Raw genomic sequence first — 15,655 nt, 5'->3', positions numbered from 1 at the left:
TACACTCAACAGTCGTCAAGTTCCTATACTGAATCACTCGGAAAGGAAGAATGAGAAAGCTGGCTAACACACATAGGAACTTCATGAAAGGCAAAGAGTAAGTTAATAGATTTTGTGTTTCTGCTGGTAGGTCAAGGATTTATGTTTGTAAAAATGACTTTCTCTTTGCAAAATTACATGTTTTTATTCCACTCATTCACATACTTACACTAAATACAATAACACAAAGAGTTTGGTCATCTTGCCATGTTTGTTACCTTAAGAAAGAAGGCAAGTGACAGATAACTGATGGTTTAGTATGACAAATGCATTATTTTGTGCTTATATGTTCTGATCTTCTAAACTGAAAATGAGCAAGAGGCAAGTATTACCAAATAGATGCATAATTTGTTTGAAACAAGGCTTTGTTATTTGTCATGAGGTGTGCTATCTTTGTTTGGGACTCAGGCTTTAAGCAGTTTGACTGTTGTGAATGGCTCCCTCTTTACCCAGCTGAAGTAAGTGATGGTCATTCCATTTTGGAGTAGAAAATTCTAGTGACACAACATAGAAGCCTTCAGCAGAAATGCATTTTGCTGGAAATAGGAATTATTTTAGCACCATCTTATTACTATTTGCATGATTAACTTTAGTTCAGGAGGCTTTCTTCTCATTTTTGCTATGCCAGGCAAAAATAAACTTTCAATGTTATTTTTTGCTAATAGCTTTTTAATATATTTTTAAAATAGAGTCAGCTTTTGAACAAAGCCAAAACTTGCTTAGTACAGATTCTGTATCTTGTCAAGGCCATGGTTTCAAATCATATCTTGGTCATAGCAGTTATTCAGGCTGTTGAATAGGAGATGAAGAGTCTGCTGAAGAGCATGTTTACACAACACCTTTAGGTGTAGAAAGTAATAGTTTTGTATCAGTGGGAAAATAAAAGGTGCTTGAAAGCACAGTCCCTTAGCTTCACCTATAAAGAACCAAATGAAAATGTTAGTTTTATATTCATCAGACAATTCAATTTAGAAACTGTGCTTAATTTAGTAGGAAAGACAAGTAAGACTATAAGCTGGGAACACTTTGCATATAATGCTATGTAGAGTGACTTTGGCCATAAGACTCAAGAAGGAGCCTTATCAAATGATCTGTTGCTTTGGCAAGCATAATAGCATCATCTCAGTAACTTTTTTCTGCTGAGCTTTTTAAATCAACTTCTGCCTGGAGGCTGTACTCCAAAATATTAGGATTTAAGTGCTGTGGGGTTGTTTGTTGGGTTTTGTTGCTTTGAGGATTTTTTTTTTGTTTGGCTGGGTGGTTGTTTTTTGGGTTTTGGTGGTTTTGTTTTTTTTTTTTATCCTTTATCCAGCAGCAGATAAGATGCAGAAATGTTTCTGGTTACATTTTTCCTGTGAGGGACTTGCACAACTTGAATTATTAAGAAAAGTTTAGAATTTCTTCTCAATTTGTTGTAACTCTCCTAAGTTTTAACAACCTTCTACAGTTAGCAGTTACTGAATCTGCAGATCAGTTACTCTACTACTGCACAAAGGCAAGGCTTTGAAATCTTCTGGGTGCTTTCTTCTCTGCTGTTGTACCTCATGCCAGCAAGGAGAGATGACAAGTCATTAAACACAAGAGAGAGATGTTAGCAAGAAAAAAATTTATTAGGTATGAGACTTACGTCTGACCCGCTTTCCCCCACACCAATCCTGTCTCCTTAGCAACAGCCACAAGTATGTGACACAACATTTGGGATTTCTCTAAAGAAAAATTTAAATATTAAAATGTCACTTTTCAAGGAAGCATCACATTTTATCCTCAAGCAGGTTTCAAAAGTGCACAGTATGTTTACAGGAAGGCAAGCCTTGTGGCTTCTAAAGCTTCATCAGCTAATAAATGAGAGCATTGCCTAGGGCAAGCAGGACGAGCTGCTGCACAGGCCAAGGAATGAACTCATACTCTAACTTACCTTGTCTGGCAGTGCTTTGGGAATGGGGAGATAAGTCTTCTCAAGTGGACTTTAGAATAGCTCTGATCTGATAATCACAAATTTTATTGCAGTGTTCTTTACATAAAATCATCCAGAAGTACAAGTATTTAATAAGGTAAGAGACAAAATAAAATTATTCTTACCTTCTGCAGCTAAATAAAATGTAATCATAACATAGATGAACTTGCCTCTCCAGGTGTGTTATCATAAGACTACAGATTACTGCATTAAAAATCATAGCCAAAGCATGTATTTTTACTCAGAAAATGCTCAATGGTCTGTTTCTGTACGATTTCAACTATTAGTAATTTCCAAGTTTTATGAAGCAAAGAGTTCTTCACCAATGCAGAATTTCCTATGATCTTAGAAATCCAAGTCATTTAGCCTTTTTTGAACTACTTTACAACCTCACCCTTAAACGTGTTTTGGGAGAGTTATCTTGCATCCCCTGTCCCACTCTACTTGCACAATTCACTGTGTTCAACAATACAATTATTTGTTATTACACTCTTGGAGGGAGGCAGATTTTTTTTTTCCTTATAGAATTTACCATCTCTATGCATGGTTTTGTTCACGGATAAAAGTTTGGGATCCATTTGAACACCATCATACCATTATTCCTGGTTACAAAGGCATACATCATACTGTGATTACTGAACTCCAGCTGCCAGAGGAAAGGGCAAAAGCAGCCCTACTTGCAGCTCTGTAAAACTAATTATTATACTGGTCATGCTTCCAGAATGCTATTTCTCATCCTTAATAGGAGAGGGCATGCTAGGGTTAAACATTTACAAGGCTAAATTTCCAAGCAGATAATAACCAAGGTACATAGTGGACTGCCACCTTAGTATGGTTTTGGTATTATCTTGAGTTTATTTTTATTGGAGAAATAAGATCTATTTTCTCCTTTTAAATTCAGTCCTGAAGACTTGAACTTTGGTATCTGATGAGGTCAGAAGAAACCCTGGAGCAATTCTATGACTGCCCAGGTAGCAGCTAACAGCCTAGAGAGCGTGCAGCACCCCCTCTTTTTGGCCCTATGTTGAGAAGCAGGATCAATGATCCCTGTTACACATCTCTCTCCAGGCTGAAGCACTAGGCTATTTTAGAGGTTATGATACAGCTATTAAAGGCATTCTTCAAGGCCTAAAAATGCATATAGTCCAGAGAGGGCAGGGTCAAAAATAGTCAAAGAACCAGAAAACACAACTAGCTCTGCCAGCTAATCTTAATGCAAATGACAGAAATTTTGAGGGGGCAGTGGTTGTTTTTTTACCACAGGTTCACTTTACCCTAGAATTTTTATTTCCATTTATATTAGTACTCTTTGAGGCTGAGAATTTTGAGTGGTAGAAATTAGCTCCATACAAATCCAAAAGGGACTTCTGCGGCACAACTATGAAGGTCCAGGTTCCTGTAGGCAAATGAATTCATTGCACAACATCTGCCCATCTCCCTTCCCTCCCCATTTAAAAATAAACAAATTGATGCTGTACCCCCACTGCCAGCAAATGCAGCAACTCTGGTAACCTCACATTGTACCTGTCTGGGCTGCCATCTCCTGAATGAGCCTCACTGTATTCCCCCCTGGAGGGTTACAGTTGCAAGTTAATTGGAGCCTTTTCTGCCGACAGTATAAAAGAAATTTAAGCAGCTAAAAGTTGTCAGGTTTTTTTAATGTATACTGCATATTACCCTATAGCATCCAGTTTGCCTCCCACAGCAATCTTTGCCTCACTGAGGCTATGCAGGAGGCAAAATGAAATTTGGGAGGTTATCTCTAAGCCTACCATTTCTTAGCCTGACTGGTGACCTAAATAAAACTTTCAGTATTAGGTTTTTCCAAGATGTAATTTATATTATGGCTGTCAGGAGTTAAGATAGCAGTTGCCATGGAGCTTTAATCTTTTTTTAGGCTTTAGTCAAAGGAAGCTAGAAATCTGTATGCTGGGTAGAATTTTATTTAAATTGGGACAGGATTTTATCCTAATTTCTCTACTGAAAGTTTTTCCTCAAAGATTCTAGAACTCTCTTTATTTCTCAGGAGGAGATGAAAGTTTCCTTTTAGACTTCTTAAATCACACTACATTCAACCACAGAAGTACCCAAGTTGCTTCCCCTGCACTCCCTCAACTATAAAGTGTAGCTTCCTACTAGTCCTAATGTGCCCATTTAATTACTATAGTGAAATTCATTCAGCAGCTGTACCTTTTCCATTTGAAAGTATGCAAAGGCAAAACTTTAGGGAGGACTTTATTTTCTATGCACCCACTAAGTGCTAATCTCTACACTAGAAAACAGGTCTTTGGAACAGAAGTAATTACAGCTTATATCTGTGTGGATGCTACTTGTAACTTCCTTGATGTACAGTTAAGAAAACAAGAAAGAAGCATGCAATATGTGAAGTACATCTCTGAAAGTATGAAATTAGCCATGCTACAGTTAGTATGTTCTGGCAGAAAAGCTGCACTCTAGTCTAATACCTGAAACTAAAACATTGTTGATTGACTTAAAAATGAGGTTGCCCTACCAGATAAACCAAAATATGGAAATAGATCAGAAAAAAAGCACAGAATTTGTCAAAATAAGCTTTTAGAACTCATCCTACCCCAACTAAAAATTAGAAAGTATTTTGGTGCTGTATGAGCTTGATCTTAAGACTTGGACTCAAAAGCAAATTACAGCTTAATTTAATGGAAAAAAAATGCCAGAATTGTCACTAAACAGAACTGTTTCCTGACCAGCTGGTAAGGAAATCCATAATCTTCAAGCTGTTCCAAAGAATGCATGGTAATCAGAAAAATGACGCAAGAGAGGATTTCAAACTTTTTCAGTTCTCTAATAGTAAAAAATAAACACCTTTTTATTGCAGGAATCATAACCCCACGGATCTTTAACAGATGCACAGTTACATGTCGTTTTACCACTGACAGAAAGATGCCTAACTAGCACCAAACTTAAGAACAGTCCTTGTGGGTTTCAGGGACAGCCCTGCATCTTGAGAGGATCAGATGAAAAACCAATTATGCATTCTGCTGGGAGGGGGGAAGGACTGCTTTTGTTAAGTGTCTACTAGCAAACAAGGAGAAGCTGAGGAAAACTAGACTCTCTGATAATTAGAGACTCAAGGAGCATCTCTGATCTCTTAAAGACAGCCGTTCAGAGCCAGAGTTGTCACTGGTCCCAAGAACACCTATGCACTATGAACAGGATTCAGAAAGCCATGACAGTCAAGGGAACTGATTAAGTACCTCAAAAGAACTTTGGAGAGGCAAGGTAAGAACAGAACTGCCCATCTTCAACAACAAGTGCTTTACTCCGAATTGCAGGATACACATCTCTGTTTTCAGGGTTTCAACCTTTTTTGAGATTGGAAACACACAAAACAGCAACTGCCACTACCTTCCTAACCTCATCTGACTGGTCGAGTTTAGATCCTCCCAACTTACAACTCAGTTTATCTGGTCTGTGGCATTCCACAGTTCAAACCATACATGGTCTGCCTCAGGTCTCCTCAACAGACACTAGCCATGGTTGCTGGACAGGAAGATATGCTACTTCTAGGCTATATTACATGAACAAGTTTTCTTTGTTTGCCCATGATGAATTTCTTTGCTAAGACTCACTGAGTGCACAGACTGCATCTCAGGAATAATACTATGTCATCTGCATTTAAAGCAGGCTTCAGCAAGCAATAGCTACCAAGATAGTATTAACTTTGAAATATTCAACAGAAGAACTTCATACATATCACTTGATGTGATCAAATATCTTCATGATTTGCAGGGGCTTTTATCATTGCTCTGTTGCATTCAGTTATGTATGGGATGAAAAAACATGTCTAGATTAGATTGAAACATTTAAAGCAAGTTGGGCTTCTATATGAAACCTACAATATTTTTGTAGTCGAAGGTGCTAATGTCAAAGACTTGCAGAGCTACCAAAGTTGATACCTCTTCATAAAAGAAATACATATGGGAATAAGAGGGAGAAAGAAATCTGAGCCATTCACTTGCTGGTATGGCAGTTGCTGCAGTTCTGTCTCAATGGACTCTGAGTTTTAGGGGAAACTGAGCAGGGGGCAGTTCAGCCCAGCTGAGTCTGAAGGATAAAACCTCAGATGAAGGCTTTCAGAATCAGATCTGCTGCAATCAGAAATTACACAAACCACAGAAGTGTCAAACTGCTCATTTTAAAGTATGAATTCTGACAACCTGTAGAAGTTTCTTTGAAGACAAAGTTAGAGGCTTTTAAAAATGAAGAAAAAAATATCTTCAAATACAGGAAATACCCTCTTCTTTACAAAGGCCCACTTCAGCTCTTGAAAGAACATCCAAAATAGAAAATCCTTACATTCAGAGAAGAACAGGGCATTTCACTTACCATCCTTCTGTACTAGTTTCAAGACCTGTCAGTACTACATTACCGTTTCTGGATGTGTAGATTAGTTGATGACTGGCAGGGAAATAGTGTTAAAATAGTTTAAATTTGGAGGTATTATCACTGTGCTTTTTAGCAATTAAAAGATACTAAGGCACAACAGTATGCAGAAAGCTACACTTTCAGAAAGATTGTACCTACCATGGCTGGTAATTAACTGGATTAATTTGGATTCAGGCAGCTTGCACAACACAATACAGTAATACACAGCAACTGGAGAAGAAACCTGTATTAAGCTTGTGTACTATTCCAGACTTGCCAAAAAAAGTAACTGCTGGAGATAGCAAGATGCCCTTATAATATAGGCAGCAAATATTAAATTGCTCATTTTTCTTTCAAAATAGTAAGATTTTTATTAGGAGTATTTGAAGTTAGTTTTGATTAAATGATTAGTCAAACTGTTCCATGGGACAGTGATCAAGAAACATTCTGATTCCGTTCCTTTTTCTGCTACTGCTGAACTTACATTACTTCAAAACTGAAAGGCAAAAAAGGCAAGACCTTAAAAGCACACAATATTTCCATAGGCTTCAATAAAACAAAAATGTAACCTACACTGTTAGGATGTAACAATAACTTTCACAGAGGGCAGAATTTCCTGTATTTCTATCAAATTCCAGTATTTGCTGCCTAGGTTTTTGGGTTTTATTGCAAGAATCTCGTCATGCCTGCCTGCACCCCTGGAAGTGTTCAAGGCCAGGTTGTATAGAGCTTTGAGCAACTTCTTCTCAAAGAGGAGGCTCAGGGGAGACCTTAAGGCTCTCTACAACTACCTGAAAGGAGGTTGTAGCGAGGTGGAGAACGGTCTCTTCTCCCAGGCAACCAGCAATAGAATGAGAGGACACAGTCTCACAATGCACATGGGGAAGTTTAGGCTGGATGTTAGGAAAAAATTCTTCAGAGTGATTTGCCATTAGAATGGGCTGCCCAGGGAGACAGTGGAGTCACCATTTCTCAAAGTGGTTAAAAAGACTGGATGTGGCACTTAGTGCCATGGTTTAATTGATTAGAAAGTGTTAGGTAATAGGTTTGGACTTGATAGTCTTTAAGGTATTGTCCAACCTGCTTAATTCTGTGAACCTAATCTACATGACATGTCTTTCAACTGACAAGGGGATTTGAAGTAGGTGATCTTTAAGGTCTCTTCCAACCCAAACTATTCTATGATTCTGTGACAGTCAATACATATCTTGAAGATGGACTGGTTTAACAGTTTTATTTTTCATTTCATTAGTGAGGTTCATCCCTTTAGGAAGGAAATCAGCATTAAGAAGCAACATACAAGTTCTCTACTTACCTTTCCGATTTCAAACTACCATTCTTATGTGCATCTTCAGCAATTACCATTGATCTTCTATGAAAACGAATGCAAAACCACAAAATCAGGGTTTGGTTAAAGGAGGTGGTAAAATGCTGAACACCAGATAACATCAGATCTTTTCTCATGTACATTTTAATAAATTAGCCAGAGCACTTCAAAGAGGTAACTTTAGATGCACCTGTGTATATTTGAGGCGCTCTGCTAATCAGCTTACAAAAATTAATTCAACATTTGAGTGATTTCATGTAGTGGGCAAGCAAGTACCATTTCCCCATCAGCATCTCCACTGGAAACTTTGAGAATTTGTATCCCCTACTAGAAGGACTATTAACATAAAAGCAAGCATCCTTGCATTGGAGATATTTATCTGGACCACTTTCAGAATCTAAAATTTCCTTTCTGTAACACCACAACACATACACTTCCTACTTTAGCAATTATTCCAGATGAACAATTATATAAGGTTCCCAGCTTTCTCCTTTGCCTCACAGGAGTATTCTTGGTTTAGTCAGTAGAAATTCAAGAAATACTTCTCAAGATAAATTAGTAATGTTAAGTTACAATTTAATTTGTATTTTCTTCCTCGAGTTCAGTGTTTATTTAAGTAATGTTTGGTCTTTAATACTAGGGAGCATTGCCATTTTAGGCAGACATTGTGTTGATACAATCTCCAGCCCAAAGCTTTCAAACAGTTTTTCCAAAAACAAAATGTATGAACTGTTAAGTCACAGCAAATAGACAAAGGGACAAAATGTACAGAAGATGACTAACACCACTTGTCTCCAACAGCTGGTTTGATCATCCGTCATTAATACCTATGGTCCAGCCCCTTTATGAAGTCTGCATTTGCAACCTCGATTAGCCACTAGGCCTGGAAAGCAAGACAGGGCCTTGGGGATAAGACTTTCTGTCCTACCATGCTGAGGGTCAAAGCCTTTATAGTACTTTCCTGCAAGGGCTGTTTGCTTGCTGTGGTACAGTCCTCCCCAGCAGAGCTAGTCCACTTAATAAACCTACAATTTTAGAGCAAGAATTGCAAACGCTGGCTTCATGCTCCCCTGCCATATGCTAACCAGCATTACTTAAAAATGCTAAGTTCAGATAAGGAATCAGATCATAACTGTGGAAATAGGCTTGATATTTTACGTAGCTCATAATATTTAGAGTCCTGCAGATTGATTCGTACCACCTGTCCAGCAGCACTGAGGCTTTATGCCAAGCAGAGTGCTCCCAGCCTACCAGCCCCGGCTGCCACAGCCCTCTAGTGGTGATGCAGGAGGGAGCTTGGATGGCACTCAGCCATCCCGCATTGCTTTTTGTTCACCTGCCTTCTGGGCCGCTGTCAATTCGGCACAACTGCTTTTCAACCAGGCTGGGCCAGAGATAGTGCTGTCAAACGGATACCTTACCAACGAAGAGCAGAGACTACGGAGACTTCAGGGTGTTTGCAGCCCCCTCCACACCCAGCCCTGCAGAACTGCTCTGCCTGCCTTGCCAAGCCTACCAGGGCACAAGCAGTCCCAAAGAACACTGTTCAGCAGAAGCCTTAAGTGCAATTTTTGATACACCACTCACTTTTCAATTAACATCTCTCCTTACAAAGAAACAGAAAGAGCTTTTTTCATCTTTTTTTCCATCTTCAAGTTGCAAGGCTGAGAAAAGTTTACTTTTAACTACCACCCAATTAGTATTTAGCCACTACAAACATAACTTTGGGACAACACTGTTTACATAGCCTGTCAGAAACCTGATGGAATCTGTGTGGTTGTTCTATGCCACCCATGCTTATGTAATTTTTTAATTATCATCTATCAAAACTTGCATTGAAAGCTTTTGTCTTCAGGCTTCTTAGTTTCTTGACCTGAGGCCAAGAAACTGTGGTGCTGTGCCTAAACCCAAGTGTGGCCATGCACATACACTCATGCTGCTTAAGGAAATGTTAAGTTTACATCCCAGAGAATACCAGTCCTCTTTCAACTCTCTTGAGATTACGACAAAGATTTCATCACATTTCTAATTTCTGTTCAATATCCACTCCTCTCAAGGGATCCTTCTGCCACTTCAAGGCAAGTATAGACAGTGGCAAATCAAGTAAACAGCTTTGGCATTAGAGAGATCAACTAAAACAATAAAGACCACATCAGGATGCTCCACAGAACCCAAACAAAACCTACTAAGAATGTCCAGAACAGTGTGCACACCATCATTCTATCAGATTCAAAAACTGACTCCCATGTGTAAAGTCACAAAGACAAGAGTTTAATATTGACCAAAAAAAAAAAAAAGCTCAAGTTAGTGGTATTTTCTTCCTTGAAATAATATACTGGTCATATGAAAGTCACTGAAGAGGTCTGCTTTTAGCTCGGAAGACTTTTACAGTTACAGCTGAATTCAGAAACCCTAATTCCAAATGTGTGATGTTGACACAAAAACTGAAAAGTTAAGACCTGGGATAAAGAACAAATTCAGTTGTTAAGATTCTAGCAGTTATGTGAGGCCTTTCAACACCTTTCCTATAGCATGAAGTTCTTCAGTATCTTTCCCACCACCATTATTTCAAGATTCACAAGGTTCTTTAAAATACTAATACGGTTAAATTGAAATCAAGCGCCATATGCTTGTAATTCTTCTGTGAAGGTCTGAAGCCACCCTGTTTCAATTATTTGGTTATTCAGTGCAGAAAGTTAAAGATCACAGAAGGTATAACAGCTTTTAATACTCCATTAATATTATAGATTAAAAATTATTGCATAGTCTTATGCATTTCCTAAAACAGCGTTCTCTGTAAATTAAACATTTTAATATAAAAGGAGCAACTCTTTAAAACATGAATTGCTTTCACTACCTCGATCTTCTATCCTTTTTTGATTTGTCAGTACATTTGTCCATCGTTTTCTCATTGTCTCCTCTGCACTTGGGGCAATACCATTTCCCCTTTGGTTTGTAAGTGAGTCCAACACACGAAAAGTGGAACCACTCAATAGGACACTGTTCATTATCACATCCTATCATTTCACCGTAAGACACTTGATTGCATAAACAGTAAGTTGGTTCATTAGGATCAATTGCAAATTCTACAGGTGAAACCTCTCTCTCTTGTTTGGCTTTGGAACGTTTTTTCTTCTTGGAAGATTTAGATCTTTTCTCTTTAGGTGGCTGATCATCGCAGTCATCAATACCATTTGCTATATGGCACAGATCACGGCTTTCACTGGTTCGCTGGCGACGAGGTCTACGTGAAGATCTCTCTGGCTGGCAGGACTCCATCTTTGCCTTTTCTAGAGGCTTTTCGTTCTCAGACAGATCTTGAAAACACTGAGAGTGTGTTTCCATCTGCCGGGCTCTATTCTCTACCAGTTCTAGCATCTGAGTGACTATTTGAATTTTTTCATCTCCAAGTTCTTGGCTGTTGATTAATGCACGCTGAAGATGCTGCTGCAAGCGTTTCTTCTGAACTGGATCATTTTCTGACTTATACTTTTCATAGACATCATCTATTTCTTTTAACGCTTCTACAAAATAAAGACAATAGGAATAATTACACAAGATGGAACATGCTAAAGGAAAAACAGAAATGATGAGATGCAGTACAGATTTTAATTACAGTATATCCTAATGAACTAGAACACGTATTTTATACAACTTGCATGTGGTCAGCAATCAGTATTTAAGATCACAATCTGTTGCAACAAAAACATCTCAAGCTTATTTTAGACACCGAGGAAAAAAAAAATCAAGAAGGTAAATCACAACTGCTGGATTGTAGATAGTCCAAATGCTGCCTCCCTCTGAAAAAACAGGCGTTTCTGTTGGGAGTTGTTACCACAGTGGTTCCAAAACTCTGGCCTAAAAATCAAAGCAATATCTTAACTTATATCGTGACATACAACATGCCAGAATTAAGATATCCAGGCACTCTTCCTTCACCTTCTTATTTGCCTAAAGGTTTGGGTATTACAGTTTTAAGTAGACTGTTATAAAAGTTACACAACAGCAAATTTACAATCAGGCCTGAGATCAACTTAAGTTGAGATCACTCTAAGTGCTTTTCCTATTACCAAGACAAATTACAGCAAGTTGCATTTTACACCGAGGTTGAACTTTTCAGAATAGGTGACCTACTGTTTAGTGCATCACAGGATATTTTTAAGCAACTAGTAATGAGTAGTTCACAGTTTGACTTCTGAGCTGTTTTTGCAAAATAACTGGGTGAGTTGTTGTAACTCCTTCATAAAATTTAGTTCTTAGAAGCAAGTTTAACAAACTCAAATATGACATTAACAAAAAGCCTACAAGCCAGTCTTAGTCTGAATTTTACATTAATATTTTCTAGACCAGAAGATAAACTAGACCGATACATAGAAGGCAGAATCTAAGAAGCGCTCAAGTGAAAGGACATGGATTAATAGAACTGTCAGTGAAAGCCAGTGCACACCGTTGGATACAGGACTGGTTCCTTCAGAAACAGCTTAAGGATTTTATTTGAACAGGCAAGGGAATTTATGTGCAATACTAAACTATGTACTTCTAAAGCAAAAAGATAGGCAGTGCAGTCTATCTCTTCCCTAAGACCTGCATTTCACAAATTTGCTTTCATTTTTAAAGGACCTGTCTGTATTGTACAGTTGTGAAATGATTCAAGCTTGCGCTAAATGGAAGTCATAGATATCATCTCAACAACGTTCAGAGAGATATTTTTGTTTCCCGATGACATCTTGAAGTAGTAGCTTGTGTACAAATGGCCACTCTTTACTATAAATTCTGAGACCTGTATGACAAAAGGAGCCAATAGCATTTTGTTCTGTCCCAGGTTTTAGGGGAAGATAAAAATCACTACTCTACCTGTCCAATAACTCATTTAATCTGTTCTTTTCTCAATACCAGCATCCCAGCTACCGCTAAAAACACAAGCTTTGCTTCCCTTCACCTTTAGATGCATCACTTGCCTGTTGCCCTGACAAGGGAAAAGAAAAAAAAAAATCTTAATCTCTGCTCCTGAAAAATGTGGATTAATGTACTTTGTATGCTGTTGAACTGAAAAGCCATAACCAGAGTACAATATTCTGCAGCCACATTATCTCCCACACAGCCTCCTGGGGCAGGGGGGTGACAGCGTAGGTGTAGTTACAGATTTCCCGTATTGGGAATGCCCTGCCCAGAAGAACCCACAAGCAGTTTGCCTCTTCACACTGTGATAGAGAACATCATTCACCCTATGTTGATTATGCCCTGGATGCAGCCCATGAAGATATGCTGAACACTTTAAATCACCAGATCAGTAGATCACCATCTGTTAAAAAGAACGAACGAACTTTTGGACTGACAGAAATGCAAGCTTGCCAAACTCATTGTTGGTCTCTTAAGATTACAGAAGGCATCCATACACCCAACCAGACATCTCTGAAACCCATGTTAAAAAAAAAACCACAACACAAACCCACCAACCAAGAAACAAACACACACCCAAGCAAACCACAAACACCAAAAAACAACCAAACAAACTCGACATAAACCAGGGGCAAGAGTTCATTACTGATAATCAGATTAAGTTTGGTTGAGCTAATGAAAGCTAAAAGGATTTCAGTTTTCCAAGCACAAGAGTATTATTGTCCATCCTGCATGAATTATGACTACCTTTTATATTAGCTGAAATTATATAGCCTTGCTTTTACATCTTCAGACTTGGGCCTAAAATATTTTTAGCCGATTTTGAAGGTTTGATGGGGAGGAGGGGGTGTCGTTTTTTAAGAACAGTTGAAGGCTTGGTAAAAACAGCAACAAACTTCTGCTTTGGTTCAGTATTGCATTAGTGGCTGGAAAAATGCCTAAATAAAAGACTGAACTTATTCCGGACAGATGTGGAGTGCTGGCTACTTATCACTGATCAGGTAAAGAGCCAGGCAGACACTCCAGCCCTGGCTAAAAATTCAAAAGGTTGCAGGAAAGGTCTATGCCCTTCACACTTTAAAAGCATAGAAATTTTGCAAAAGCTTGTTCTTATGCATCTTTCTAGGTAATCAGAAAGATAACTGAAAGAACCTGTTTACAACAGCTGCCTTCCGAGGTGGCCAGTTTAACGTCCGAAAGGCCTAAACGGTCCTTTCCTCACCCACCCTGAAGAAAGCCTCCCATTAGGATTGGGGACACGGGATGAAATTCGGCCTCCTCGACTCCTGCCATGGGTCTGTTGCATTCGGCCTCTGCTGCACTGTTCAAGTAATAATGCTCTTCAGCAGAACACCTTATCTAAGCAGTAAAGCAGTAACTAGAAGATACCGCAGCAGCGGAAGAACTCACGAGTGCGAGATGGAACAAATCTAATCCATCTCAACCTACATTTCGGCAGAACCCTTGGCTTTGGCTGAAGTGCAGAATAACTTCCTGCGCTATGGACCCTCTACATGGTCCACACGAACGCTACTAACACGTTATGCAGCTCTCCGCGTAAGCTAGTGCCTCGGGTCAGCGCCCGGCGGGCCGAGCCAGAGAGCAGCGATTTACCGGGACAGAGGCAGGGCGCCGACGGGACGCAGCACCCTTCACCCCCGCACGGCGGCGGGGCAGAGGCAGCTGCGAAACCGATTCTCATGACCCTACCTCCAGCAGTAACGCCGCCAGTTCAATCAGAGGGGCTGCCTAGGGTGGGAAGCGGGGCGGAAGCGGCCCCATACGGCAAAGCGGGACCCGCGCCGAGCCGAGGCCTAGTACCGGGCAGCGATGAAACACCAGCTCCCACCGCCCCTGGGGCGGGGCCGCCGTCTCGGGTCGACCTCCCCCATGAAGAAACGGCCGGGGCCCGCTCCGGCACACGCGGAGCGCAGCGCCCCGGCAAACACCGACTCAGCCCCACGCACACCCGGCAGGGGGCTCGGCAGGGGACTCACCCCGGCGCCCGCCCCGGCTCTGGCCCCTCCGCGCCGGGCGCATGTGCGGCGGGCGGCCGCCCCTCTTCCTTCCCTTCCCCCCCCGCTCCCAACCCGGTGCCCTGTGGCAGAGGCCGCGTCCCTCGACTGCGCCCACCTTGGCACTGTGTGTCCATTTCCCGCAGCAGCGAGGCGTTGCGCTGGATGTCCAGCGGCAGCGACTCCACGCACTCCAGATAGTCCTGCACGTAGAGCGAAAGCAGCCGGGCCCGCTCGCCGCCCGGCGTCGCCGGCCCCGCCACCAGCTGCGGCCCCGCCAGCATCATCCCCCCACGCCAGCAGCACATCCGCCGCTGCCGCCGCGCAGCCCGCACCGGGCGCGGGGTCCCCGCGGCGGCCCCGCTCGGCTCCCTGCTGCCGCTGCCCCTCTGACCGCGGGGGACTGAGGTGCGCGGGCCACGCCAAGGCGCTGCGTGGGGTGGTGAGAGATGAGCGCCTCACCAGTCTGGGCCCGACCACTCCTCCGCGGGATCCCCCAACCCTTCCCGCCGCGGCTGCCGCCGCCGCCGCCGAAGCAAAACCCACTCGGAGCCCCCGCCCCTGGCCGCCGGGGCGCGCGCATGCGCGAGGTCCTGCCCTTATAAGGAGCGGCTGGCCGTGCCGCGAGGGGTTCGCATTCTCCCGCCTTCCCCTCTCGTCCGCTGCTACTGGCCTGACGCGCCCCGAGGGGCGGGAGCCGGCGCGGAGGCGGAGCTGCTCCTAAAGGCACAGGTCAGCTCTGGTTCCGTGTCCGGGAGAAGTGGTGGCCCTCATGAGGGTTGGCATGGGGTCGCCGCGGGGTCGCCGCCGGACTGAGGCGGCTGTCACGGTTTGGGGGGCTACCTGTGCCCCACAGCCGGTGAGTAGCGAGGCGGCTGTGACCGAGCACCGGCTCCCGCCCCGCCCCACGCTGGGTGCCCCGGCAGCGCCGGTGTGTGGGCGGTCGCGCGCGGCCGCGGTGGGGGCCTCTGAAACGCCGCGCGCACGGGTCGGGGGCTTCCTCAGCAGGCGCGCGCG

The 15,655-nt window shown here is 42.1% G+C and overlaps 2 protein-coding genes across 4 annotated transcripts in view; one reads left to right on the top strand and one right to left on the bottom strand.

Annotated features, from left to right (window-relative positions):
- Positions 1-8,122: 8,122 nt before the first annotated feature.
- On the bottom strand, positions 8,123-15,602 carry ING2 (inhibitor of growth family member 2). Of its 2 annotated transcripts, none has more exons than XM_064148942.1 (2): positions 15,101-15,602; positions 8,123-11,248 (listed from the first exon to the last, which is right to left on the bottom strand). In XM_064148942.1, the coding sequence occupies exons 1-2, from the start codon at positions 15,219-15,221 to the stop codon at positions 10,578-10,580; spliced, it is 792 nt and encodes a 263-aa protein (XP_064005012.1). In that variant the 5' UTR covers positions 15,222-15,602; the 3' UTR covers positions 8,123-10,577. The 2 variants fall into 2 exon arrangements, with proteins under 2 accessions (XP_064005012.1, XP_064005011.1); XM_064148941.1 differs by lacking the exon at positions 15,101-15,602 and adding an exon at positions 14,757-15,023.
- Positions 15,267-15,655, top strand: part of DCTD (dCMP deaminase) — a 228,345-nt gene continuing 227,956 nt past the window's right edge. For both annotated transcript variants that reach the window (XM_064148947.1, XM_064148949.1), the window contains exon 1: positions 15,267-15,370. The gene's annotated coding sequence lies outside the window, so the exon portion shown is untranslated. The remainder of the gene's footprint in view (positions 15,371-15,655) is intronic.

Source organism: Pogoniulus pusillus, chromosome 9 (genome assembly GCF_015220805.1).
Source record: "Pogoniulus pusillus isolate bPogPus1 chromosome 9, bPogPus1.pri, whole genome shotgun sequence".
In the NCBI taxonomy this organism is placed as follows: domain Eukaryota; kingdom Metazoa; phylum Chordata; class Aves; order Piciformes; family Lybiidae; genus Pogoniulus; species Pogoniulus pusillus.
The sequence above is the reverse complement of the archived record's forward strand: the minus strand, read 5'-3'. Positions and strand labels throughout refer to the sequence as shown.

Coding starts and splice junctions, on each gene's coding strand:
- ING2 (XM_064148941.1), bottom strand. CDS start 14,946: ATGTGCTGCTGGCGTGGGGGGATGATGCTGGCGGGGCCGCAGCTGGTG. Junction 11,249..14,756: donor AATGGACACACAGTGCCAAG/GTGGGCGCAGTC, acceptor TTTATTTTGTAG/AAGCGTTAAAAGAAATAGAT.